Here is a 24,206-nt window from a genome sequence, read left to right as displayed (position 1 = left end):
TTAAATACAAAGGATTTAAAATAACAAAAACTTTTATTTTACTTCAAAAACTATTTTATTTCACAGAAAGAAGTGACGACTTGTTAAACGGTGATACAAAACGTCACTAATATAAACCAAACCCCTATCTCTGGAATGATTGCACCTTTCAGTCTTAACATAAACACACTGCCTTATCAGTCGCGCAATATAACTGTAACATAAAGTGCCTGTTTCCAGACAGAAACAGCTTTTATATTTTTTTTATTATTACTCTTAGTGGTTCAACAATCGGCCCAGTGGGACTAAACATCACTTCATAAGTGATCTCTTATGTAAAATATTATCTCAATTATTTATAGAAAAAAGTCATAAGTCTAACAGATTTACTGAAAAGTCCCGGACCTATAGATGGCGCTAGTTTTATTGCATTCATCGCTTTCTCAGTTAGTCCTAACTTTCAAAAAAACATGACTTGATTCCAAGTTTCCGGACACTGCCCCAGGAAAATCAACCATCAAGGATTGGTATGCTAAGTTTAGGCGTAGTGAAATGAGCACCGAAGACAGTAGACGCCCAAAAGAGGTTGTTACCGACGAAAACATAATGATTTTGAATAACCGTAAATTGAAATTGAATTAAATAGCAGACACTCCAAAGATATCAACTCAACGTGTACATCATATGAATCATCAACTCGTTGTTTTTGATCAAAAGTGAGCTCGCGCGGCACCCACTTTGCCAAGTTTTTGCTTCAACTGTAATTTTTCCCTTCCAAAAGCAATATTTTATCAACACGCAAAATTCCTTTTTATCCATTTTTTTTTCACAATAACAAAAGTTGCTTCACTCAAAATACTATAATTCACAATCTAATGATTGCGCCATCTATGTGTCAGGCCGAAGACTTTTCAATTGACCTGTTATGTGTGCTTCTTGCTAAATGTATACACTATACTTAGCATCCTCAGTTTGGGGAAGTTGACAATTATTGATATACATTAGTGAGTATGTTCTATGCAGAGTGAGTGTTACATGGGTAGATTCTGTTTCATATGCTTTAACACGTCATGTTTTCATCAACAGTTGTGTTTTGTCATTGTATGTTTGGAGGTTCTTTGATGCTGTTGTTGGATCTTCGTGAGATGTTAAAATTTCTGTGCCGTCTAGTCGGTAGATCGGTTATATAAAGCAGTATTGTTGAACCCCACAGAGGCTTCGGTAAGGTTTGACAGGAAGGTCTACTCTCAAAAGCAATTAAACTAGGAAAACCCTCTAATCTAGTCGCATTAGTCGGCAGCTTCTAAACTATTCAAGATCGAGGGAAACATAAAGTAGGCCTCATATTTATGAAACGTTATACAAAATTATTGTAATACTTTGTTTTTTTATTTAGCATAATATACGTATTTTATTGAGTGTTAAAGTGTATTCAATAGTAATTATTATAAGTACACAAAATAGCCTTCATGTGACATTCTTTGAAATCGCTCACCTGTATTAATTTGCAAAGCGCGGGGGTAATTTGTAATATTGGTATTACAATTCGTAATTAGTGTGAAACAATGTATCGTAGTTTAAACAATTTAATATTTCCCCGTTACAGATATCAACTCAGTTTTTAAATTTTTTTAGCCCTTTTATGACAAACATATATCTTTTATTATTTTTCCCAAAATCTAATACGTTATGAAGCATTTAGGTCTATTATCCCTAAAGCTTAACTGATTACAAGTATTTTAACGTAAAGTATACCTCAATTTGAATGTGGCTGGCTCGATATTTTTATAGAAAAAAAGAATTTTCAAATTCATCGTACTAATACATTATACGAAACGCTACGTAAAACAAGAAATTTAATTTCGTTTGTGGTGAGTGGAAGACAGAAATTCCAGTAATTATAAAACAATGTTCAAAATTAATATAAGTTGAATACACTACTGTTTTTGGATATCGTAACTTATTGTCATTAAACAATTACATATTTCCACGTAAAACCAGTTGCCTATATAATATTTTTCGATTGATAAGATCAAAATTATTAAGTTTCCCTTTCTGGCAATTATAAAAAACATAGACACACATGGTAAACAATTAATAAGTATAATTAAGAAATATTTAAAATGACAGCAATGACATTTAAAGCGATATTAAATTTGACATTGTTTCTGTTTTGTCAATTTATTAATCATCTTTGTCGATCGCTTTGTACTAGTTCGAAATTAAATTGAGAAACTGTTTTTAAAGTAGTGTAGAAAATAATCCTCTCTATTAGATAGAGGGTATATATTAAATTAATTTCTAGTTTGTTCTTAATCTGATTTTGACAGGATAATTTTGTTTAAGTGGTGTTGTTACTCTCTAAGCTATGGCTGATGATAACGTTGATCCACCCCCTCTTTTTGAAAATGTTAACATACATAGCCACGATAGAGATGATGATCTTTTTGTTTCTGCAAGACAAGTATGTATCATGAATGTATGTACAATGCTTTTAGTTAATATTTTGTAGGATCCAGTTGAAGAAACACCTACTGTTACAAATGGTCAGAATGATTTAGATGTCTCAAGTTTAAATATTTCAGAGAGCAGAGCAGAAATGGAAACGGTTCCAATTGATAATGGGCCAGACCCTCTTGAACAAGTAAATGTTCGGTTATTCAAGGTCAGCTTAATTCAAAACATGTGTTTTTATTTCAGGCTGAATTAGAATCTGAGGATGAATATTTGGACATAACAATAGCAGACACTCAAAAGATGGGTGAAGGAATGGGGGCATATGTAGCATACCGTATAATGACAAAAACAAATATGTCAATATTTAAAAGAAAAGAGTTTTCAGTTACTAGAAGATTTAGTGATTTTCTTGGCCTTCATGATAAACTAACAGAGAAGTATTTAAAAGTGGGTAGGATTATTCCTCCTGCCCCAGAGAAGAGTGTTATAGGTGATTATTTTTAATTCTTGTCACAGTACAGAATATAAGAATAAAGTTTATAGGAATGACTAAAATTAAAATGGGTAGCAGCACAGAAGGAAACCAGAATAATGGTAGCGATTTTGTAGAGCGAAGGAAGGCTTCTTTGGAAAGATATTTGCGCCGTACTGCTCAACATCCAGTTTTAATTATGGATCCTGACTTTAGAGAATTCTTGGAATATGGTAAAGTGCAAAATTTATTATTGACATATCAATTAATTTTAATAAACTTTTTAGATGTAGAACTGCCCAAAGCTACAAATACATCAGCTTTAAGTAGTGCTGGAGTAATGAGACTATTTAATAAAGTTGGAGAGACTGTTAACAAAATTACTTATAAAATGGATGAATCTGATCCTGTAAGTTACATTTACTACAGTTACAATATGGTCCATGAGTTAATATTATATATTTTCAGTGGTTTGAAGAAAAATTAGCTCATATTGAGGCATTAGAAACCCAACTGAGGAAACTCCATACTAATGTTGAAGCAATGGTAACTTACAGGAAAGAACTGGCAAATCTAACTAATGGTGTTTCTAGATCAGCTGCCATGTTAAGTTCTTGCGAAGACCATAATTCACTATCCAGAGCTCTGTTTCAATTAGCAGATACAGAAGAGAAGGTAAAAAATGCACCTAATATAGAATTAAATACATTTTATTTACTTTTCAGGTGGAGTCTCTTCATATTGATCAAGCAAATACAGATTTTTACATTTTGTGTGAACTGTTGAAAGATTATTTAGGACTACTAGGCTCTGTAAGGGATGCATTCCATGAACGTACCAAGATGTTCCAACACTGGCAACATTCTGAACAGATGTTAGCGAAAAAACGGGAAATTAAGGCTAAATTTGAGTTACAGGGCAGGACAGATAAACTGGATCAAGCTAATAGTGAAGTGACGGAGGTCAGTTTAATTGCTTCATCTACTTTCAGAAAGTTAATGTGGGCAAAAAATATTTTAGTGGGAGGCAAAGGTAGAAAGGGGACAGGAGAGTTTTGAGAAAATATCCCAGATGATTAAAAAAGAAATGGAAAGATTTGAGAAATGTAGGATTCATGATTTCAAGATAATGTTCATAAAATATTTGGAGAACCATTTGGAACATCAAGCTCAGGTATGATATTGCAAAATTGCTAGTTTGTAATATAATCGGATGTTATTCAATATATATTAAGGTCAATTTTAGTATGCAAGTGATTCTTTTTAAAAACCTTTATTAAAAAGTAATAAATAAGTTGCTCAATTAGTTTTATCATATAACATTTTATTATTTGAATACATTAAAAATATTTCTGAACATTTATTATAATAAATGTTTCATCCTTAAAGCCAAAAAACATCTGATCATCATCAATCCGAGAGATTTTCTGTAATTGGCGTTGAATTTATTTTTTCTCCTGCAATATGTTTTCTCACGATATAGCTTGCCCCAAAAGGATAAAGTAATAACTCGAGTTTATTTTTACTAGTTTGAAGATAGTCCACCATTAAAGTTACTATTGCACATAAAAACAATTATTAAAAAAATATCTTGGTATGATTTGTGAATTTCAGCAGCAGCAGTGTTACAAAATTCTTGGTCGCATTCGAATGTCTCCCGCATCAATCGACGACAAGAAACTCAAGAGAACTTTCAAAATAAAATGCAAAAATAGAACAATGAAGAAAATACCTATTTGTATATATAGAATAAAAAAAGATAAATCAAATAGATAAAGATAAAATATATATAGGATGATCAGGTGCAACTACAATAAGCTGATTCTGTCATATCATAATGCTTCAACAAATTCATTCTTCATTACAACAACAGAATGAATCATATCCAGTGCTCCAATTTATTTTAATTCTATCAAAAGTATTTCATATTTTTTTGAAGGCATGAATGAATATTTTTTGATATAAATCATTTTTATAAACTGGGAGCCTTTTACTTTTTGCTGCTATTCTTTATCCGCTGCACCGCATTTTTTCCATAGATCATCCATTAGTGTGATAATTTTTTCGACGAAGAAGAACCAATAGTGAATCTTAATTTAACCAGTGTTCTATGACAACATTTGTACATATTAGGGATTAAAAGAACAAGTGTTACCAACATTTTTTAAATTAAAGAGTCAAAAAATATGATATTTCAATATATTTTTACGTTACAGCTTGTAAAATATTGGGAAGCTTTCTTGCCTGAAGCGAAAGCGATTGCATGACTAGAGGATATATGTAAAGAATAGCAACACCTACATTCCTATTGGCGGTTTCCAGAAATGTGAACGCAATTAAACCATTCCATATAAGGCGTGTGGTACATGTGCAAATGCGGATTGGTTTACATTTATAGCGGATGATGTATGTTATAGCCCCTGTATTACTTCTCGAATTCAGGGGCGGTTTTTTATCATAATTTTCAAATATTATATAGCGTAATTAAATCCTAAGTATTTTGGCTGTACAGTGCTCAAGATGTTAGTACCAAATAACTATAGAGAGCTAACGATGTAGTTTGAATAGTTTGGTAAATTCTGTTTTTTTGTTCTAATGTAATCTACAAGCTATTGTGGAATGTGTATGTGTAAATGCGGTAGTAACAGTCAATTAACTTTAATCATTATTTTTTATTAGCCTCTGCAATTATATACATACCTTATGCTGTTTTAATAAATATTTAATATAAATATATGAATATGAATGTGAAATGTTGTGTTTCATTTTAATATTGGATGATAGAAAAAATTGGTGGTTTCAAGTCAGAGCACCGGTAGCGCTGATACACTATGTAGACCAGTGGTCGTCACACTTCTGTTCGAAGGTCACGTAGGACAGTATGAGGTAACACTTCGGGCCGCATATTCCAGAATTCGTAGTTTACACCACCAACCGACTGTCATATTTGTATAAGTACATTTTGTATGGCAACACCCAGACGTACGAAAAAAATAGTGGATTACACATATTTTTGTCGCGGATGTGAATCGAACCCACGCTTTGGAAGTGGATAAGTGGCCACCTAAGACCAGACGTGTCCTCACTTATATTTATAATCATTCACTCAATTATATATTTTTAATTAATTATATCTTACATTAGATATGATTAGTACAATCTTAATTTACAAATTAATTTATTACTACTGTTCTGATGTATTTGCATTAATACACAAGCAAGACGAGTACGGGATTAATACATCAATATGGTTTTATCAAATTAAAATAAAACTAATCTACTTAAGCTAAAGTTAAAAATACACTTATACACTAAACAAGTTCTTGTGATTTGGTTCGCTTCAATCTTCTGATTTCCTGCGTATTGTCCAGTATTTAGCTGATTCTGCTTGAGGAATCGGACATCCATCAAATGATATAATTAGACTTTTGTCATATCGCCGCAACGCAAAATTAACATGGAAAAATTTGGAGTGTTAAGCTGTATTTTCCAGTCTCTAGACCATTTGTCGATCTTGTTGACCGCTACTTGTATTTTTTCTACAGCCTTAGACAGAGATACGTCTTTTGCCATTATAACTGTGTCGTCCACAAATGTTCCAAGTACTGTTTCTTTTGTTTTTGGGATATCAGCAGTATAGAGCAGATATAGGAGTGGTCCCAAAACCTGTGGAACTCCAGCCGAAATAAGTTTAAGTGTTGAGAATGCCCCTTCATTCGAGACTCGTAAGTTTTATTTCGAAAATATATGCAAAATCCAGCACTCAACAGTAATCCTGGGGTCGCAATTTGCCCATTTGGTAGATTGATCCTACATGCCATACCCGGTCAAAAGCTTGAGACATCCAGGAATATTGCAGGGCAGTATTTCTTTTTTTCGAATGCTTTTTCAACAACCGCTGTTACTCTGTACACTTAGTCGATTGTCGAATGGTAATTTAGAAATCCAAACTGGAAATCTGGTATTTCTATAAAAATATTGTTTAGTACGTTTATAGTAATATGTGTTTGTAGTAATATAATACGTTATAAATGTTTTTTAACAGCAGTTTCCGAAATAATTTTGATATCGCAGGTAGCAGCGAAATAAGCCTGTAAGATTCAACTTATTCTGTCGGTTTGTCAATTTTTTAAGCATAATTATTCGAGCAACCTTAAAATATTCCAGAACATACTTCAGTCTCGAACAGGCATTGAATATCTATGTCAACATGATTATTGTTTTTCGTGGCAACTCTTTTAATAACCCAGGTGACAGGTTATCGATTCCAGAAGTCTTTTTATAGTCGAGGTTGTTGTCAATTTCCTGGTAACTTCCATTGGAGAAATCAGATTTGCAAATACAATGGGCTGATAAATAGAATTAATTTTTTTCATCGTTGCATCGAACCTATTCATTTTCATAATTTTTAATATTGGGATACTCTAATAATTGGTTTTTTAAATCTCTGAGTTGCTTTCCATAGCGAGTAATCTTTGTCTGCTTCTGGGCTTAATTCACTTACACATTTATCGAAGCAACTTTGTTTATATTGTTTAATATTTGTCCGATTACTAATTTTATTAAATATGGTTTTGTCTACCGTACTATTAGTTAGTAGTATTAGGATTATTAGTGCATCCCAATGCACTCGCCAAACAATTAAATGTGCGCGATGACAGTGAAGTGCGTAGGCTTAAACGCAAACTACTTAAGGAACTGATTAATAGACACATAGATTGGGACAAAATAATAATTGTTATCAAATCTCTGATTGTTGACGTTCTAAGAGATTAATAAAAAAGATATTTCGGATTTGCAACTCAAGATCGCCTATTTTTTTAAGTCCTATGTTTTAACTGATTTGTTCCTGCATTATAAGTCTAAACGTATCCGAGTTAGTAAGATTAGGTTTTTTCGTTTTTTTTTTAGAATTTTCGCGTCTAGTGTTAACAATATCGAGGAGTGTAACATAATCAGAAGATAATTCGCACAAGCTCTCGATTTATATTTGATTTGATGATATTCCTTTCAAATTGTAAAAATCCAGTAGTTCTGGTATAATATTACTGTGGGTGGGCCAGTAAGTGGGTTTATGCCTTGAATTATAGTTACAATTAGTAATATTTATTGTTGCCAGTAATTCGTTTCCTTTTCCAGGTGTTATTAATCGTGAACTGTGTTTCACATTAATAAATAAATTAATAATAAAATTCCAATTTCCTCCAATAATAAACTTGGGACTAATTTTAAAAATATATTGTATTGTATTGTTGTTATATTATTAGGTATCTTGATGGACATTATATAGCTCCTATGTTTATTTCATCGCAGTTCTTTCCAATGCTAACTATCGTAGATTGTATTTTTTCTTTTGTTATCTCGTCTTGTTGGAAATGCTGTAATTTTGTTTTAAGCAGCTCGAGCACGTTCACTAAGGTGTAGTGTCCAGTATCATAACGCGGGTTTATAAATGTAATTTTCGCTAGAATAATGAGTCTATGATATGAGAGCTATATCTATGTTATTTGTTCTCAGAAATATTTCTAGTTCCTGGAGTCGCTCATTAGCCCATTTGCGTTCCATGTTATAATTCTTAAGAACAATTTACACATTTTTGTTTCTCTTTATCTTGTGTTGGATTTTTTTCTATTTTTTCTACCCTGTTTGTTAACTAACTGAAATTGTGTCGAATTTCAGTTTGAAATTCACTGAGTAATTTCATCATGTCAACGATGGTTGGCTCGTTGGTTATAGATTCCTGCTTTTAAACTTTAATTTGGTTATTGCTGGATTTTTTGTCACATATATTTTTGCCGTTGAAATTGCTGCTTCTTCTAGTGTTTTATTTTTAATGGCAGATGGTTTTACAGACTTTTTAGGTTTGTCGAGTGGCATTAATTTTTGTACAGCTGTCATTTTATTTGACTGAAGTTCTTTTTCTCTTCTAGTACACTACACACCCTTTTGTAACTGGCAGGATATCCTTTTTCGTTGCATAATGCAAATGTTGCCACACTATTGCGTTACTTTTTGTATTGATTTGTATGATGTTTACCAGCACAGTTTTCACATTTAGGTTCCATCTAAAAATATATGACGTTAATATTATGTTAAAAAATGTTGATTTTTAAATAATTAAATTTAAAAGAAAAAAACCTTTTTTCCCGAAAACAAAACGGTAGTCTATATTTAATTAACTTTCCTTTATTATTACCATTACAATATAATTAAAGGATAATGCTTCCCGTGTTATTTATTGTCATATGAGTGTATAACGCAGTACGTCAATACTAATTAAATGTTGATCGCACTAAGTTTGAGCTCTGGAGCAGCAGAGGCGCTGTCTGCTAGGTCATATCTACCATATTCGTGTTCCCGTTTCCCGTCCTTTTATTTAGTCAACTTTATATGCAAAATCAGTTCTCATATTATAGATTATACGATTTGTACATATTGTCCATTCCAAACCAATTTGAATCCAAAGTAAACAAACCCGCAATCGCACATAATATGCGAAATTGTTCATAAATCTGCACATTTAACACGCTTAAAGCACCAATAAAACGCACCATCGTACGCACACGCAGTAACCAACAGTCAGACCCAACCTAATACGCAATTAATAAGACAACGCCAATTACCACTGAACCTGTTAAGTACTATTAGTAAATTAGAGAAAATGATGGGTAAACTTATGGAACAAATGGGCACAATGAATTTACTCACCGTCGTTGTTACCAAGCTAGCCTAATGACTAGTAGCCATTATAGCGAATATAAAATAGCCGCCTGGAATGCTAATGGACTCCAGCTACATGCCAGGGAGCTTAAAATGTTCTTATATGAACTATTGATACTACTAAACCAAACAAAAAAAATCAAACTATTGATATCATGATGGTATCCGAAACACATTTCACGGATAGAAATTATTTACGGATTCCGAAATACAAGCTCTATCACACAAAACACCCAGATGATAAAGCACATGGAGGAACATCTATAATTATCCGTGAAAATATAAAACAATGTGAAAGAGAGAAAATCCGCAAGGAAACTAACCGTAAATAACAAGCTACCAGTGTAACCATTGACTGTTTCTTTAACATGCTGGGTAATAGATTCATTGCCGGAGGAGACTACAATGCAAAATATGTTATGTGGGGTTCTAGATTAATAACACCAAAAGGTAGAGAATTGGTCAAAGCAATGAAGTCACATAATTTACAGCATATTTCTACTGGTGTGCCAACATATTTCCGATGCCATAGACTTTTGTGTTACACAAAATATTGATACAAAAACGTGCAAAGCTGAATCATCTGATCACTCACCAGTTATTATAACAGTTAACTCACGTATTCTCAACAAAACAAAATCATCTTCTTTGCATAACACCAAAAGTGACTGGCCATTATTTAGAGAGAAATTAGACAGTTTATTTTCACTAAATTTACCTCACACAACAGAAAGAGATACAGAAATGGCCGCAAAAAAATATAACAAAAACTAGGGAGCAAAAAAAAAGAGGCCGCGTACGCAATACTTGATAGGGCGACATATCAAAAGTTTGATTATATTTCATCTACAATTAAACAAAAAATTGGCGAAAACAGAAAAATGAGAAAAACTTGGCAACAAATCAGAGCAGAAGAAAACAAGAGAAAATTCAACAAGGCCACAAAAGAACTGAAACAGCTAATAAATAAGGAACAAAATCAAGAAATTCAAAACTATTTAGAAAACTTAACGCGAACTGATGCAAGGGAATATTCTCTCTGGAAAGTAACAAAAAATATTTAAAAACCTCAACAACATAATGCACCCATTAAAATTGACAATACCTGGGCTAGGAATGATACAGATAAAGTGGAAGTTTTCACTAAACACTTAAAACCCCTATTTAATCCGTACCCGTCTGAAGTATCCGCAATAGAAGAAAATAAGATAGTTGACTTTCTTCTGTTAACACTCCGTTTCAAATGGATCTGTCACATGAAAAATTTACTGTTAAGGAAGTAAAACATACAATACTTAAAGAAATCAATGATAAAAAAGCTCCTGGTTTTGACTAATTACTGGAAGAATCTTCAGAAATCTTCGAAAGAGCTCTCAGGAAAGTATATCAAATTAATAACATTCATATTTAATGCCATGCTAAGACTTAATTACTTTCCTAGCACTTAGTGGCTCAAATCTTTATGATTCTTAAACCTGGGAAAAAATCAGAAGACGTCTCCTCTTATCATCTTGTAAGCTTTAACTTAAACAATAAAAAATATTGCTCCGCTGCATTTCTCAGGCCTCTGACAAGGTGTGGCACACTGGACTGTTAAATTGAAAAAGCTTTTGCCCCACACGTACTTTCAACTGCTGAAATCATACCTCACAGACAGACATTTTATTGTCAAACAGGGTGACGAATACACTGACCTACACCCAATATATTCGGGTGTTCCGCAGGGCAATGTTCTTGGACCATTGCTATATCTATTGTATACAGCTGACCTACCGACCTCAAGAAACACTACTTTGCAACATATACTGACGATACAGCCGTTTTATTATCACACGAGGATCCAATATCAGCCACAAGAAACCTTCAACTTCATCTTAACAAAGGCGAATTGTGGTTAAAAACGTAGCGTATCAAAGCAAATGAGACAACATTTACCCATATTACATTCACCCTTCCACAAGCAGACAAGCATTATGTGTGTGATTCGAAGTGTTAATGCATCCCAATGCACTCGCCAAACAGTTAAATGTGCGCGATGACAGTGAAGTGCGTAGGCTCATACTCAAACTGCCATACGAACCGATTAATAGACACATAGAGTGAGATTTAATAATCTCTATAATAAGTTAGGATAGACTTTAAAATAAGTTAGAATAGTATCTAGAATAAGATTTAGATTATAAGTTGTACAGCAGATCATTCACTGAAGTGATCTACATGTTAGGATGGTTATATTATATAATGGAAATCATATAATAATTGAATATTGTTTATTGTTAGGGGCAAATTGTTGACGTTCTAAGATATTAATAAAAAAAATTGTCTATGTCTGATTCAAGGGTCTCTAAACAAAGACACGTGTGAATATGAAAAGTCGAAATGCGAAGCGGATTCATATTACCAATAAAATTTGTAAGTTCACTCTTGCTATCTTTATGTGGCTTGAGCCAATCACAGAACCAAATTTGAAACAATTTTTAGGTGATGTATTTTCACCACCGTCTATCCATACTTGAACTTATTTGAGAAGAGTATTTACTTATCAACCTGTGCGTTATTGTTGAAGATAGCCCAAGACTTAAGTGTCCCATTCTTTATCATATTTCCTATTTTATCAAATCTCAATTATTTTGAGGTAATTGTTTTTTTGGGTAAGTTAAAAGCCAATTTCGCCAAACAAGTCTGTAATAAAGATATTTCTAATTTGCAAAATTTGTTTAAATCTTTACAGTCCTTGGGCATAACTAATGGACCATCCTAATCGCCTTAAGAACTGAAGTAGTCTTATTTAAAACTAAGCATAAAGTTAAAGAAAAACACATAAGATATTTTTGGATTTTTATTAAATTATTCACATAATCTATGTATCAATTTACTTTCTTTTTAAAACTAATAAAATAATTATTGAAGAAGGCATGCTTCACTTTATTGTTAACACAAGTCAGATATCCTAAAAACCTACGCTGCCATAGTTAATAATGAAAAATAAAGTCAAATGATTTGTCAAAAAAAACTCTGATCACACCAAACGTGCGGAAATCACTCCCCCACACAGGCATACTCATACAGCAGGGATCATTAGATGTTCCTAAGACTTATGAATTATTTTTTTTTCCGAATTTATATGCATACAAACAAATTATATAAAAACATATCAAAGTTCGAGGTGTTCCTTACTTTTTATCAGTATGGCGCGTAATATCCTCGTCTGTAAGTCCTAAAAATGCAAAAATCAGTTCTTTTAAAAAACTTATCTTAAGGGAAAAATAGAAACAACACATAAACTAAAAAAGAAAATTAATTCCTACAATATAAAACTCATGCATAATTTGATATTAATAAATATTACCATTACATATTCATTGCAACAGTAAACACTGATTTAAGAAATTATAAGAAAAAACAAGTAAATATATTTTTTTAAATTAAATAGTGTTTTCTACATATTGGAAGGATTATGTTAAAAATAGTATAACATATGAATCTAATAACATAATAACCCTTTTAAAAATAACAGACACTTTTAACACATACATACACTAACTAAAAAACCTACATTGATTACCAAAATTAACTTTTTAACTACAAAGTATTTGGCTTATTGAGCGTGTTATTAACACGTACTTGTTACTATTAAGGCTATTTGACAACAGGTTCGACCAGTACCAACATAAACCCAATTTTAGACTGATTCGGTTACATGTTCCGACCTGATGCGTCATTCATTCTGCCTTTTTTTTTAACCAGAGTAAAATGAGAAGGAAAAATTCGCTGGGAGTTGAAAATGAATTTTACAGTTTTACAAACTGCATTTGATGTATATTCGACGTCATCATTGGCTGTTTAATTGGAAGGAATGTAGTAGAAGTAGCCATTTCTGGAGAATCCTAAACGGTATTCGGTAAACTTCGGTAGTTACCGCCCTATTTTGCGACGTTGCCACTTACGAGCAATCAAGAGGGAGAACACAGCCATTTTGGATTTGACCCTGGCACTGGTAGGAGCTTTTTTGGTAAAGTTAATAATTTTATTTATAAATTATTAGTTCTTGTGCTGTTCGTATTTTGATTATAAATGTTGGGCAATAATGGATAAATAAATAATTTCTAAATGTTGTCAAAAAAGCTATTACAACACTTTTAATTTGAACGGCTGAACGGAAATATGAGAACGTTCCATCCAGATGCGTATCCATTCAATTTTCATTTTTAATTTTTGTAAATTTGATTTAATTCTATACCAAATTAATTATATTTTAGGCAAGAAATTGACTATGTCCTTTATGTGAGTATATATCATCGAAATCACAGATCATTGATCATACAGTATTGAAATTGAACAAGAAACATTGAAGTTTCGCCGAATTGAAGATTTTTAAAGATGGATCCTATATTGATAGAAATATTACTACTTTTAAATTTGGGCATAATCGATCAGGAATTCATAAGAATGTATCAAAGTGTGAGAGGTGAGTTTTTAAAATCAGATTATTGACTCATAAAGATTTATGTAATATTCAGAAAACCAACCAATTGAACTCCACTGTTATAAAATATAAAATTGACACTACAAGTGTTGAAGGATTGGTAAAGGAGATCAGAAATATAGGATGTGTGTAATATAAGTCACAATCTTAGATTTTGGGTACAATTTGAAATGTAAAAAGAATATAGTCATGAATGTATTGCACACAGGCTTAATGCACATCAATTTGAATTGTATTGCTTGCCTTTATTGAATGAATTGAGGGGTTTCTATGCTGTTTTTTGCACATCAATGAGAAAACAATGAAGGTATTTTTTAGTGCCCTGCCTTATACATTATAAGTAAATTTAAAGATAAATGGATGATTGTGTTTTTATAAAATGATAAATAAATTATATTTGTTACTCTACATATTTCGTTACTTACTCTTTTTTATTGTCAAAATTATTTTAAAACGAAAGATATTTATAAAACGTTCTTCATATTACATTCTTTATATTATAGGGGGCGAAAAATATACCAAAACATTTTAACTTGGGTCTGAACAAAAATATTAGATTAACTATTTATACCGTATTCCTCAAATATATAATATTATAAATGAAATATATAATATATATAACGCGTGTAATTTTCAGCAACTGGCAACGTTGCAAATTCAAATCCTTGTGCCCGTTCTCCAGAACTAGACTCTTGTTAGACTGTAGTTATGCCTTAACTGGTTTATGTTGCTCTTTTGATTTACATTATTAAGTATATTAATTTTTACAGACTTTTCCTTCTAGTTTAAATCTATGTTTGAACCAGGAATGAATGTTTCAGAGCATTGAATAAGTCTATATTACATCTTAGAGAATACGAGTTACGAAGATAAGAGAAACAGCACATTCGACTCTGTATTTTATTTACACAACAAAAATATCTAAATAAACAAATAAATATTGGTAGAAATATCCAAGAAATATAAATTCGATTTTAGCGTCCAGTCACGTTGGACTAGTTGACTAGTTACTAGTTACTAGTACTAAGATAATTAGCTATTCTGAATTTGTTTAATGTGCTTAAGTATTTTTTCCAAGAGAGGAAGTGCGTTTTGAGATATGGTATCTTAGAAGATACATCTGACTGCTATAAAAATATAGCCAAACAACTTCTAAATTCTAAATTTTAAAACAGTTTCTAATTTTGTAAAATTGAAAACAAAATTAAGACGGAAATTTGAAACAATGAAAATGACTATAAACAAGATACCTCACAGTAACATATTTAGTAATAACAAATACATAAAATTTATAAATACGACTTAAATTTCATTTTATAAAAGTTTACAAAAACTTGCAGTCAGTGACACAGTTTTGTCATGTCACTAAATATTTCAACTAATAACACAATCAAAATAGCTTAATTGTTTTTGGCTGAAAAGAAAACCATTTGTTTAACTTGTAAAATATTTGTATATTATATTATATTGTAATAAACAAACATATCACTATTTTTGTTTTAAAATTATATAGAGATTATTAAACAAGTCCTTTACATGCATGCATTTTGTAATGTTAACTATTATGTTAATGTAATGTTCTGTAATATTATATATACATATATATTTTTATTATATATAAAATATAACAAACATTTCTGTTGTTTCTACTTTTCAAATTAGTGATGTAGCTCACCTTGGTCGACGCGTTGGTCTGTACCCGCCATAAAAAGCGCCTCTACTAATACCCCTCGTGCCTCTAAATGCAGTGCCACCTCTGCCCCTCGGAGGTCGGTTTGTGGTCGATATTCCAGGTCGGTTGGTTCTTTTGGCCATTACCTAACATCGGTCAGATAGTAAGGTCGTTTTTCAAGTTAATGTAATAATTTCAGGTGGGCATACCTTAATTGATCGTCCCCGGAACAAAGACTCATCCATAGCCATTGCTGTTTGAACAGAGTCCCGATCAGCAAATTCAATATATGCAAACCCTTTAGGATGACCGTCATATTTATTACATAAAATTGTCACACGATTGATAGAACCGCATCCATGGAAATGTTGTTCCAATTCCTCAGCTGTGGCACCATAATCTACGTTTCCAACATAAATACTACGATTATCCACCTCCATTTTTTCTTCCAATGACATATTTAAAGAATTTGCTAAAAAATAAAATAATGTAAACTATGAAGTTATACAGTTATTATACTATTGGTATAGCCAAGTTGATTTTACGGGCACCATAAGACAGAATAATCAAATTCTTCTAACAGTATTCATATTTACAATACAATATTTATCTAAAGATATGGAATTGATTGCACGATTAATGAATAGTCTAATTAAAATATGCTCTCTAGATTCCTAATTTTGATGTTCTAAAATTATGCATAATGCTCCAATACAATAAACAAAGTAAGACCAGTAAACACTTACTTAAACCGGGTGGACTCCCCATGTTCATTTGCTTATCTACCTCACTTTGCAATTGCTTCAATTTTTCCGCTTCCTCTTCCATCTCTCTTACTCTTGCTTTTATTGCTTCTAATTCAGGATCATCACCACCAGTCCCATCTCCATCAGTATCATTGAGCAATGTTTCTTCATGTAAGCCATTAGCTTCTTCGAATGTATCTAATTGATCTTCACCCATTCCTCCAAGAAGTGGATTTCCACTGTCCAAATCCTCATTTTCGGTCATATTCTAAAATTATAACACAACATTAACCATTAATAAAGCAACGAAATAGACACCACTTGATACCTCGCAAATCCCATCCAGAAAATAATTATATGCTTTTAAATATTTTAAATTAAAATTGCCGCATCGATAATATGCAAGCGTTTTATCAGTTTAATAATATATTTAATTGGTGATGAGAATTACATGAAATTATAAGGTTCAAAGACGTGGGCAAATTGGGAGCAATCAAACATATCAATAATAAATACGTACTTTAACCACATCCTCTATTTACCCCAAAATTGACATTCGATTAAATCTACCCAAAACTATCCATCGTTTACTTACTTGAGATCAAATTGTTTTTTTAAGTTTGTTTTTTTTTCTAAAACTAAAGTTACCGGTAAAATTTGCCACTATCTCACGCACGTTTACAAAAATGGCCGATTGACACTATTGGCAGAGTAGTATTTACCACAGAATATATGATGATTACAGCACTTAAAAACAAAAAAATCCCTATCTCGAATTACTGATTATAAGAAATATTACTCTCATTTACATTCTCGGTTCTAAATCGAGGTTTATATTGAAGCTAAATATAACTTTAAAGTTCTTTTATACGTACTTTGTATAATCCCTATATATTTCATTAATAAAAACTATAATTAGTATATGAGATATAAATTTTTTTTAATAACATAGTAAAATTAAACTGAAGGAAGCTTGTAAATAGAAGACCTATTAGGAGTGCCCACCACCCAGAGAAACATCGCTATTTAGAATTTTTCCGATTTTTTTTAAATATGAATATACCTTTATATTTTTTTTATCGATATATTTTCATTTTTAGAGGGCCATAAATTCCAGAATATTGGTGAAAATGATGATTGCATTATAAATCTGCTTATGTAGTAATGATCTAACAATAAATCAATTTTTGTGCAAATATTCCAGTATTATCAATATACGATATAGTTTACCATAATCGATACAAAATATTTATATAATCGATACGATTAAAGAAATTTTAATTCAACATTACTAGTTAATTTCTATATGACTGACGTTTTTTTCTATGACATTTGTGGTTGTTTATATTAACATATCTAAAAATTTTGTTTTGACGCGATAGATTTTTGTTAATAAGATGGAAAAGGACGATTCAAATGGAAATTCTTTTGAAATAATAGAAAAACCCCAAAGTGACAAAAGCGTATCGGAAAGCAATGGTAAATTTTGTCAAATTAGGTCACAGTAATCATTGTTAATATCTTTTATTTTAGCTCCTGTGATAGTTAATAATACAAATATTACAACAGGGAACTTGTTATCAAATGTCGCACCACCAAGTAATATTCCAGATTTTACAATATGGACCTCAGCTGCAGTTCCTTCTAATACAACACCTACTACAACAAAAACCAGCGGGGTTGTAACAGCTGCACCAATACTAGTTAATGAATTTCCAAATACACAGTTCAGGTAGTTTAATTGCACTCAGCAGATCCATACAAAGTAGTGGGCTTTTTCATTTTGTTTATAGCGCAGTCATTCCTTTAAGTAAGGGAATTCCACAAGAAGCTCTTGTAAAAAGGCCACCCATAGAAGCCGAACAAGTTTCACCTGGAGGATTCTTTGATTTTGTAAAAGATGCTCTTAGTAGTCAGGTGGTTTCAAAGATGGTTGAGAAGGCTAAAAACTCTGTTGATTCAATAATAACAACTTTAGATCCTCAAATGAGTGAATATATGAGTAATAAACTAGTTCGATCTGTAATATTTTGAATGTTTATTTACTGAAATAGTTGTAGATACAAGTAGTGATATAAAAATAGCTATTACATCAGAGGAACATGATATTGTGAGTGCTGTTCGAGATGCAGCCATTACAGTTTTCGGGAAAGCTTCAGTAATGTAAGTTTATTAAATATATGAAATAAATTTGCTACAAAGTATGATAAATTGATAAGTGATACTTAATATTTAAGTGGCATAAAAAATACCTTAACAAATCAGAGGCAAGCAGTGGGAATGGAAAATGGTATAAAAAATATAGAGGAAAAAATTGCTTTTTCTACACAATTAAGTGATGGGCCTGTAATTGGAATTGAAAGTGTATTGATTAAACAAGGCAAAAAGTATGTTTGTTTAGATTTGGTATATTGGGTATATTTTCTACATTACAAATTATTTTATTTTTAAGTTGGCATGATGTGACTTTGTTGATTTTGAAGGATTCTCACAATGAAATAAAACTGCAAACATTATCTCAAGCAGTTCCAGTCCCTGTAAATAAGTTTTTAGGACCGGAAGTTGCTGATATTGATGTGGAGAATAAATTATCCGAATACTTAAAAGTAAAGATTTTATAAATTATGAAAATACGTTTAAATATATTATTTTCCAGGCTATTCCATGTTGGCAGGAAGAAGTGTCAGGTATACAACGAAGGGATATAATAAACCTGGCCGCCAAGGTCCTACTGAAGTTTTATAAAGATTCTTTACCACAGCCTACGGCGGAGGTGCAAATAAAATGATAAAATGTTACTTGGCCCATACCAATATTGTATAATAAAAAAGATGTAATATATATTTTAACATTTAATATTTAAGTAATATCTTGCTTTTTTGTAGTTAAATAAGAGCTTGTTTTGTATTTTGTGTCACATTAATTAAATAAATTCATGGCATGTTTTGATTTGTAGAATTTTTACTATAAGGTTATTTTAATTTTACTATTAATTAAATGTTTATTTTTTAATTTCTGAGGTTCTCTTTCCTTCTATATATATTTGGCATTTAAATCCAATATACAATCTTGTGCAACAACCAGATACTAACTCAGCATAAATGAGGGATGTCAACACCACGGAGTGGTTCCATAACAGTCTCCCTTAGATATAGATTGACATTGACACATTGCCTGGTCTTACCTACCGGACGTAGACGACGTTTTTTGTATTGTACATGATATATGTGTATTTTTTCTTGGAAATGTTTCACTGTTAGGAGTCGCGGAATATGCTGCCTCCTGAATATTTTTTGTATGGTTTATCGCTGCTATTTCTATATCCATTTCAGTTTGTAATGGTAAGTTTAGAGAGATGTTTCGGTCTAAGTTTTCTCTAAATGAGGGCCAGTTAGTTCTATTATTGCACAGAGAAGGGGGTTTATCTTTGATGGTAATTTTTGAAGAAATTGTTACTATTATTAGTGAATGATCAGAAGACAGGTCGAAACATGATTCTGCCTGACACTTTTTTGGATCAATATTTTTTGTATTACAGAAATCTATTGTATCTGGTTTTTTATTTCTGTCTGAAGGCCAATATGTTGGTTCACCAGTAGAGATATGTTGTAACTTATTTGTCCTTATGGCTTTGAGCAGTTTTCTACCTTTTGAGGTTATTATTCTTGAACCCCACATTAAATGTTTTGCATTGTAATCTCCTTCGGCTGTAAATCTATTACCTAGCGTACTGAAGACTTCTTGAAATTGTTCTGCCTTGTTGTTATGTTTAGGTGGACAATAAATCGCAGACATTGTTAATGGTCCATAGACTTTCTCTATGGTTATACTGGTGGCTTCCAGGTAGTCTTTGCGGAATTTTTCTTTTTCGAAATGCTTTATATCATCTGGAATTATTATGGCTGTACCTCCATGTGCTTTATCATCAGGGTGATTTGTATGATTAAGTTTATATTTGGAAATTTTCAAATAATGTTTATCCGTAAAATATGTTTCGGAAACCATCATAACGTCAATATTTTGTTCAGTTACGAACATTTTTGTTCCCTGGCGTGTTGTTGGAGCCCATTGGCATTCCAGACGGCGATTATATAGTTATTGGTTTCAGGCATTAGGCCAGTTTGCTGACGACGGTTGTGAGTAGACCAAGCACCGTACTCATTGACTAATGCCATTAGGTTAGTCATCATGTTTTCTAATCTAGAAATGTTGCTGCTAGTTTCAGTAGGTTGTGATGTCGTTTCTCGATTTTGTGCTGAACCATTTTCAACCATTTGGGCATAAGTTATGTCTGGTTGATTTGGTCTGGTGGGTAGACTGGTAGGTGTGGAGAGTGTATAGAGTTTTTGCTGTATTTGCTTCTGAACTGCGCAACTCTTGTAGTTCGCTGGATGATTTCCGTTACAATTAGTACATTTCACTTTTCATCATGAACTTTACGAGTACAATCTCCTGTTTTGTGTTCTCCTGCACATTTTACGCATCTATATGGTTAGCAACAGTAAGTTTTTGTGTGCCTGTGCGTTTGACACCTCGTGCATTGTGGTACAATTCTTTTTATATGTGGTGGTTCGCATTTAATAATATTATTTTCCAATTTGGTGATTTCATACACCGCCTTATTATTTCCATTAGGTTTTATGTCTATATAAAACACAGGCAGAGGTTTTTTTGTCGTGCGATGTCGTATATTGTCAACATTTGCGACTTAGTGGCTTTTTCAGCTAGTGCTACCTTGGTGGTGTTAAAGTCCGTCCCGTGATGTAATCCTTTTAACACGACTTTAAATGTTCTCTCGGATTTTGGCCTGAATGTATGGTATTGGGTGTTTCTTTCATCTAATTCTTTTACAAGAACTTTAAAGTGATCCGCTTTGAACAATTGGATTTTAATTGTTTCATAGCTCACTGTTTTAATTGTGTAGTTCGTAGTAATGGTTTTCAATAGGTCATGGATGTGTTTTATTACTCCCACCTTATAGACTGTTATTGGTGGTGGTTTGGGAACAACTTCTTCAGGGCTTGATTGTATATTCTCTTCAATTTCTTCCGACAGGTTGCTAAAGCTGTTTTTTGTCTCTATCGGTTTCTGTAACCGATAGTCACTGATTCTTGTTTGTTTCCTCGCGATTTCTTCTTCCGGACTTCTCAATCGTTTTTTGTTAATCACTGTAGTCCATTTTGATGGTGGAGATTGCGTTATTGCTGATTGTTCTAATCTTATATCAAAGCGTGCAGGTGATTTGGTTGAATCGCTGTGGTTTGCCATTTTTATATTTTTAATATTTTATTTAATTTACTTCCAGAGGATAAAAAAATAATATAAAAACATTGTTTATTTCACGCACATTTTTCACTTACGTTATTTTTTGCACTAGTTTTTGACCAAAAATACTATAAATCAATTTTAAAAGGACTGTTATAAAATAATTTTTACATAATAATTTTAATACACTAATAAAAATGAGATGCAGTCTTTTTGTCTGGTCACGTAAACACGTATTCACTACACTTTAGGTCTGCTGAGAGACGGATAGCCGCATCTTTTATGCGTTTTTAACACTCAATTAAATAACCGTAATAAAATACTGTTTTTTTTTAAAGAAAGGTATCTTTCTAGAGCTTGGAGCGTATTGAAAATACGTCTTCACCCTACGAAGGTACGTCTTCACCCTACTGAACTATTTCTCATTGAATGCACTGTTTTTTTCACTTAACTTCCGCATCTTTGCAAATTTGATGAGATTTATATTTAAAATTTATATTTACTATTTACTATTTTTCTATTTACAAAGAGACCAACGTAATAGTAAGCTTAAAATAATTAAAATATCTTTAATAATTTGAAAGTAATCTTGCGAAATGAAAACTTTAGTTGCGGTGAACGACAAATAATGATTAAGAATGCCCAATAAACAAACGACGAGTATTAGTAGAAAGCGTTCGGGGATCTCCAGATTTCACGTATGCGCACTTCTGCATAGAATAAACCATAGAAAAGAATAAACTATATGAAACTAGATTGTCTTCCTTTTCTAACCGCGGTTCATTCTTTTCAAATAGATCGTTACGGTCTATCTGATCAAAACAACAAAAAAATCTAAAATATTTAGATTTTGTGTTACATTAATAATTCTTTAGTAATAACAATTGAATTTTTGTATTATTCTTGGTGGTTTAGCAGACATTGGTTTTAAAATATGAGTACAAGTACAAGGATAAGTGCAGAATGTAATATTACACTTTAAAAGCTATAAAACTCATACAACATCAATTTTATTTATAGTGGATTTTATTTTAACTGCCAAATTTATAACACATCATTTTCAACGACTTGAAATAGGTATCAACATATACCAAAATTTGATGATAACAAGAACAGAGAAGGAAAGGATTCGTCCATCAAGAATAGTAGCAAAAACTATAGTAACTGCTACTAATTAGATATTTTTTTAAACATAATATATTTTCGTAATGATTTAAATTTTATTTTATAGGTACGATATAGCTAGAATTCGTTGAGAAGTCGTAAAAGTCGAAGAATGTGAAATTAAGAGAATCAGAGAATAAATTAAACAGCATTTTGAGAAGATATCGAACAGTGTATCGTGATACTTTGTTAACATAAGTAGACCTGGATCAAAAACCAAAATATAAAACCATCAACGGCATCCTAGTGATCTAATGACAAGGAGAATACAATACATTATTATATGAGTATAGGTAAATAAATTATTGTTTTGTGAATATAATGATGTATTGACTGAGATGTATTTTAGCTTTAATCCATTCATTTTAGGCTAGTAAATGTTGCTATGATCTTGTAAATATGTTGATCGAAAACTCGAGTTAGTCAATTTATTAATGGGATTTGTGGATCAAGAATAGTAGCGATAATATTTGGAGATTTATAGAAAAATTTTACTGCTTTCATATATAGTGGGGGCTTTCTCGTTTCGTTTTTAGTCTCTTTTATGGTTATGTTTATTTATATGGTTCTTGGAGTTCGAATATGTAAATTTATCTAATAGTGCGCTTTTATAAAAATTTAAAGGCATGAAAAATGTTCTTATTACTACAAGTACTATTACTTGTACTTTGCCATTGTGTTATTTTATTATTGTAGATGCTGAAATGCGTAACGCATTATTAACTACATTAAATTAGATCAATTCTTGAAAGTATTGGTTGGGGGTGTAAATATTCAAGTTGCTCAATGGCTTCTGATTCATTTTTTATGTAAGCAATGGTACTGTTAAGCCATTCTAATAGTACAAAAATTAAAAATATTTTAAACAGATTTGGACATTGCTGTAACTACGCCACACCTGAAGAGTTGGAAACTGAAGCGTTATCCATCATTATATACTGGTGTATCATTCGATCACTTTGACAGGTACGTTGACACTTTAAATGAAAGAGAAACATTATACGATACTGTGGGAATTATAGATCAAAATATCGATAATAATTCTCATATTGAATTTGACGAAGAAAACGGAAATGCCGATACAGATAATACTTCACCACCACCGGATAAAAGAGGACGAACGTTAAAATAATTACTTCTGACATCTATCCATATAGTACACAGTTGAAAATTATAGGATGCTTAACACCAGTTGAAAATAATCGATTATTTTCACCAGAAAGTGTTTCCTTGATACAAACAATTG

At 31.8% G+C, this 24,206-nt stretch overlaps 4 protein-coding genes and 1 long non-coding RNA gene across 14 annotated transcripts in view; 3 read left to right on the top strand and 2 right to left on the bottom strand.

The window, feature by feature from the left end:
- Positions 1-24,206, bottom strand: part of eEF2 (eukaryotic translation elongation factor 2) — a 171,230-nt gene that overhangs the window by 76,054 nt on the left and 70,970 nt on the right. The gene's annotated exons all lie outside the window — the stretch shown is intronic.
- LOC143200590 (sorting nexin-2) lies at positions 986-5,660 on the top strand. 5 transcript variants are annotated; one of them, XM_076411069.1, is made up of 10 exons: positions 986-1,003; positions 2,326-2,443; positions 2,492-2,623; positions 2,680-2,926; positions 2,980-3,141; positions 3,196-3,317; positions 3,377-3,583; positions 3,634-3,870; positions 3,929-4,081; positions 5,124-5,660. In XM_076411069.1, the coding sequence occupies exons 2-10, from the start codon at positions 2,348-2,350 to the stop codon at positions 5,172-5,174; spliced, it is 1,407 nt and encodes a 468-aa protein (XP_076267184.1). In that variant the 5' UTR covers positions 986-1,003; positions 2,326-2,347; the 3' UTR covers positions 5,175-5,660. The 5 variants fall into 5 exon arrangements, with proteins under 5 accessions (XP_076267184.1, XP_076267183.1, XP_076267182.1 ...); XM_076411068.1 differs by lacking the exon at positions 986-1,003 and adding an exon at positions 1,183-1,200; XM_076411067.1 differs by lacking the exon at positions 986-1,003 and adding an exon at positions 2,011-2,065.
- Positions 8,529-12,859, top strand: LOC143200599 (uncharacterized). The gene is made up of 2 exons (XR_013006758.1): positions 8,529-9,344; positions 10,322-12,859. It is a non-coding gene; the product is annotated as an uncharacterized LOC143200599 (long non-coding RNA).
- Positions 12,454-17,256, bottom strand: Pabp2 (poly(A) binding protein nuclear 1). 5 transcript variants are annotated; one of them, XM_076411076.1, is made up of 5 exons: positions 17,127-17,256; positions 16,532-16,799; positions 15,995-16,257; positions 15,789-15,931; positions 12,454-12,844 (listed from the first exon to the last, which is right to left on the bottom strand). In XM_076411076.1, the coding sequence occupies exons 2-5, from the start codon at positions 16,794-16,796 to the stop codon at positions 12,811-12,813; spliced, it is 705 nt and encodes a 234-aa protein (XP_076267191.1). In that variant the 5' UTR covers positions 16,797-16,799; positions 17,127-17,256; the 3' UTR covers positions 12,454-12,810. The 5 variants fall into 5 exon arrangements, with proteins under 5 accessions (XP_076267191.1, XP_076267196.1, XP_076267195.1 ...); XM_076411081.1 differs by having other exon boundaries at positions 12,454-12,835; XM_076411080.1 differs by having other exon boundaries at positions 17,180-17,223.
- On the top strand, positions 17,849-19,480 carry LOC143200592 (protein PRRC1). 2 transcript variants are annotated; one of them, XM_076411072.1, is made up of 7 exons: positions 17,849-18,010; positions 18,065-18,263; positions 18,325-18,533; positions 18,586-18,694; positions 18,769-18,918; positions 18,984-19,137; positions 19,188-19,480. In XM_076411072.1, the coding sequence occupies exons 1-7, from the start codon at positions 17,929-17,931 to the stop codon at positions 19,317-19,319; spliced, it is 1,035 nt and encodes a 344-aa protein (XP_076267187.1). In that variant the 5' UTR covers positions 17,849-17,928; the 3' UTR covers positions 19,320-19,480. The 2 variants fall into 2 exon arrangements, with proteins under 2 accessions (XP_076267187.1, XP_076267188.1); XM_076411073.1 differs by having other exon boundaries at positions 17,850-18,010; positions 18,592-18,694.

The sequence above is a fragment of the Rhynchophorus ferrugineus genome, unplaced genomic scaffold (genome assembly GCF_030347505.1).
Source record: "Rhynchophorus ferrugineus isolate W39M unplaced genomic scaffold, kcgeb_rfMv2 rfM8, whole genome shotgun sequence".
NCBI lineage: Eukaryota > Metazoa > Arthropoda > Insecta > Coleoptera > Curculionidae > Rhynchophorus > Rhynchophorus ferrugineus.
Note: the sequence above shows the minus strand (reverse complement) of the source record. Positions and strands in the feature narration are given on the sequence as shown.

Bases quoted from the DNA above. Each gene is read 5' to 3' on its own strand.
- LOC143200590 (XM_076411069.1), top strand. From the start codon at position 2,348: ATGGCTGATGATAACGTTGATCCACCCCCTCTTTTTGAAAATGTTAAC. The intron at 2,624-2,679 runs GTAAATGTTCGG...TTTTTATTTCAG, and splicing joins GGCCAGACCCTCTTGAACAA to GCTGAATTAGAATCTGAGGA. The intron at 3,318-3,376 runs GTAAGTTACATT...ATATATTTTCAG, and splicing joins AAATGGATGAATCTGATCCT to TGGTTTGAAGAAAAATTAGC.
- Pabp2 (XM_076411076.1), bottom strand. From the start codon at position 16,796: ATGACCGAAAATGAGGATTTGGACAGTGGAAATCCACTTCTTGGAGGA. The intron at 16,258-16,531 runs GTAAGTGTTTAC...TTTATTTTTTAG, and splicing joins GGGGAGTCCACCCGGTTTAA to CAAATTCTTTAAATATGTCA. The intron at 15,932-15,994 runs GTATGCCCACCT...GACCGATGTTAG, and splicing joins TCCGGGGACGATCAATTAAG to GTAATGGCCAAAAGAACCAA.
- LOC143200592 (XM_076411072.1), top strand. From the start codon at position 17,929: ATGGAAAAGGACGATTCAAATGGAAATTCTTTTGAAATAATAGAAAAA. The intron at 18,011-18,064 runs GTAAATTTTGTC...CTTTTATTTTAG, and splicing joins AAGCGTATCGGAAAGCAATG to CTCCTGTGATAGTTAATAAT. The intron at 18,264-18,324 runs GTAGTTTAATTG...TTTTGTTTATAG, and splicing joins TTTCCAAATACACAGTTCAG to CGCAGTCATTCCTTTAAGTA.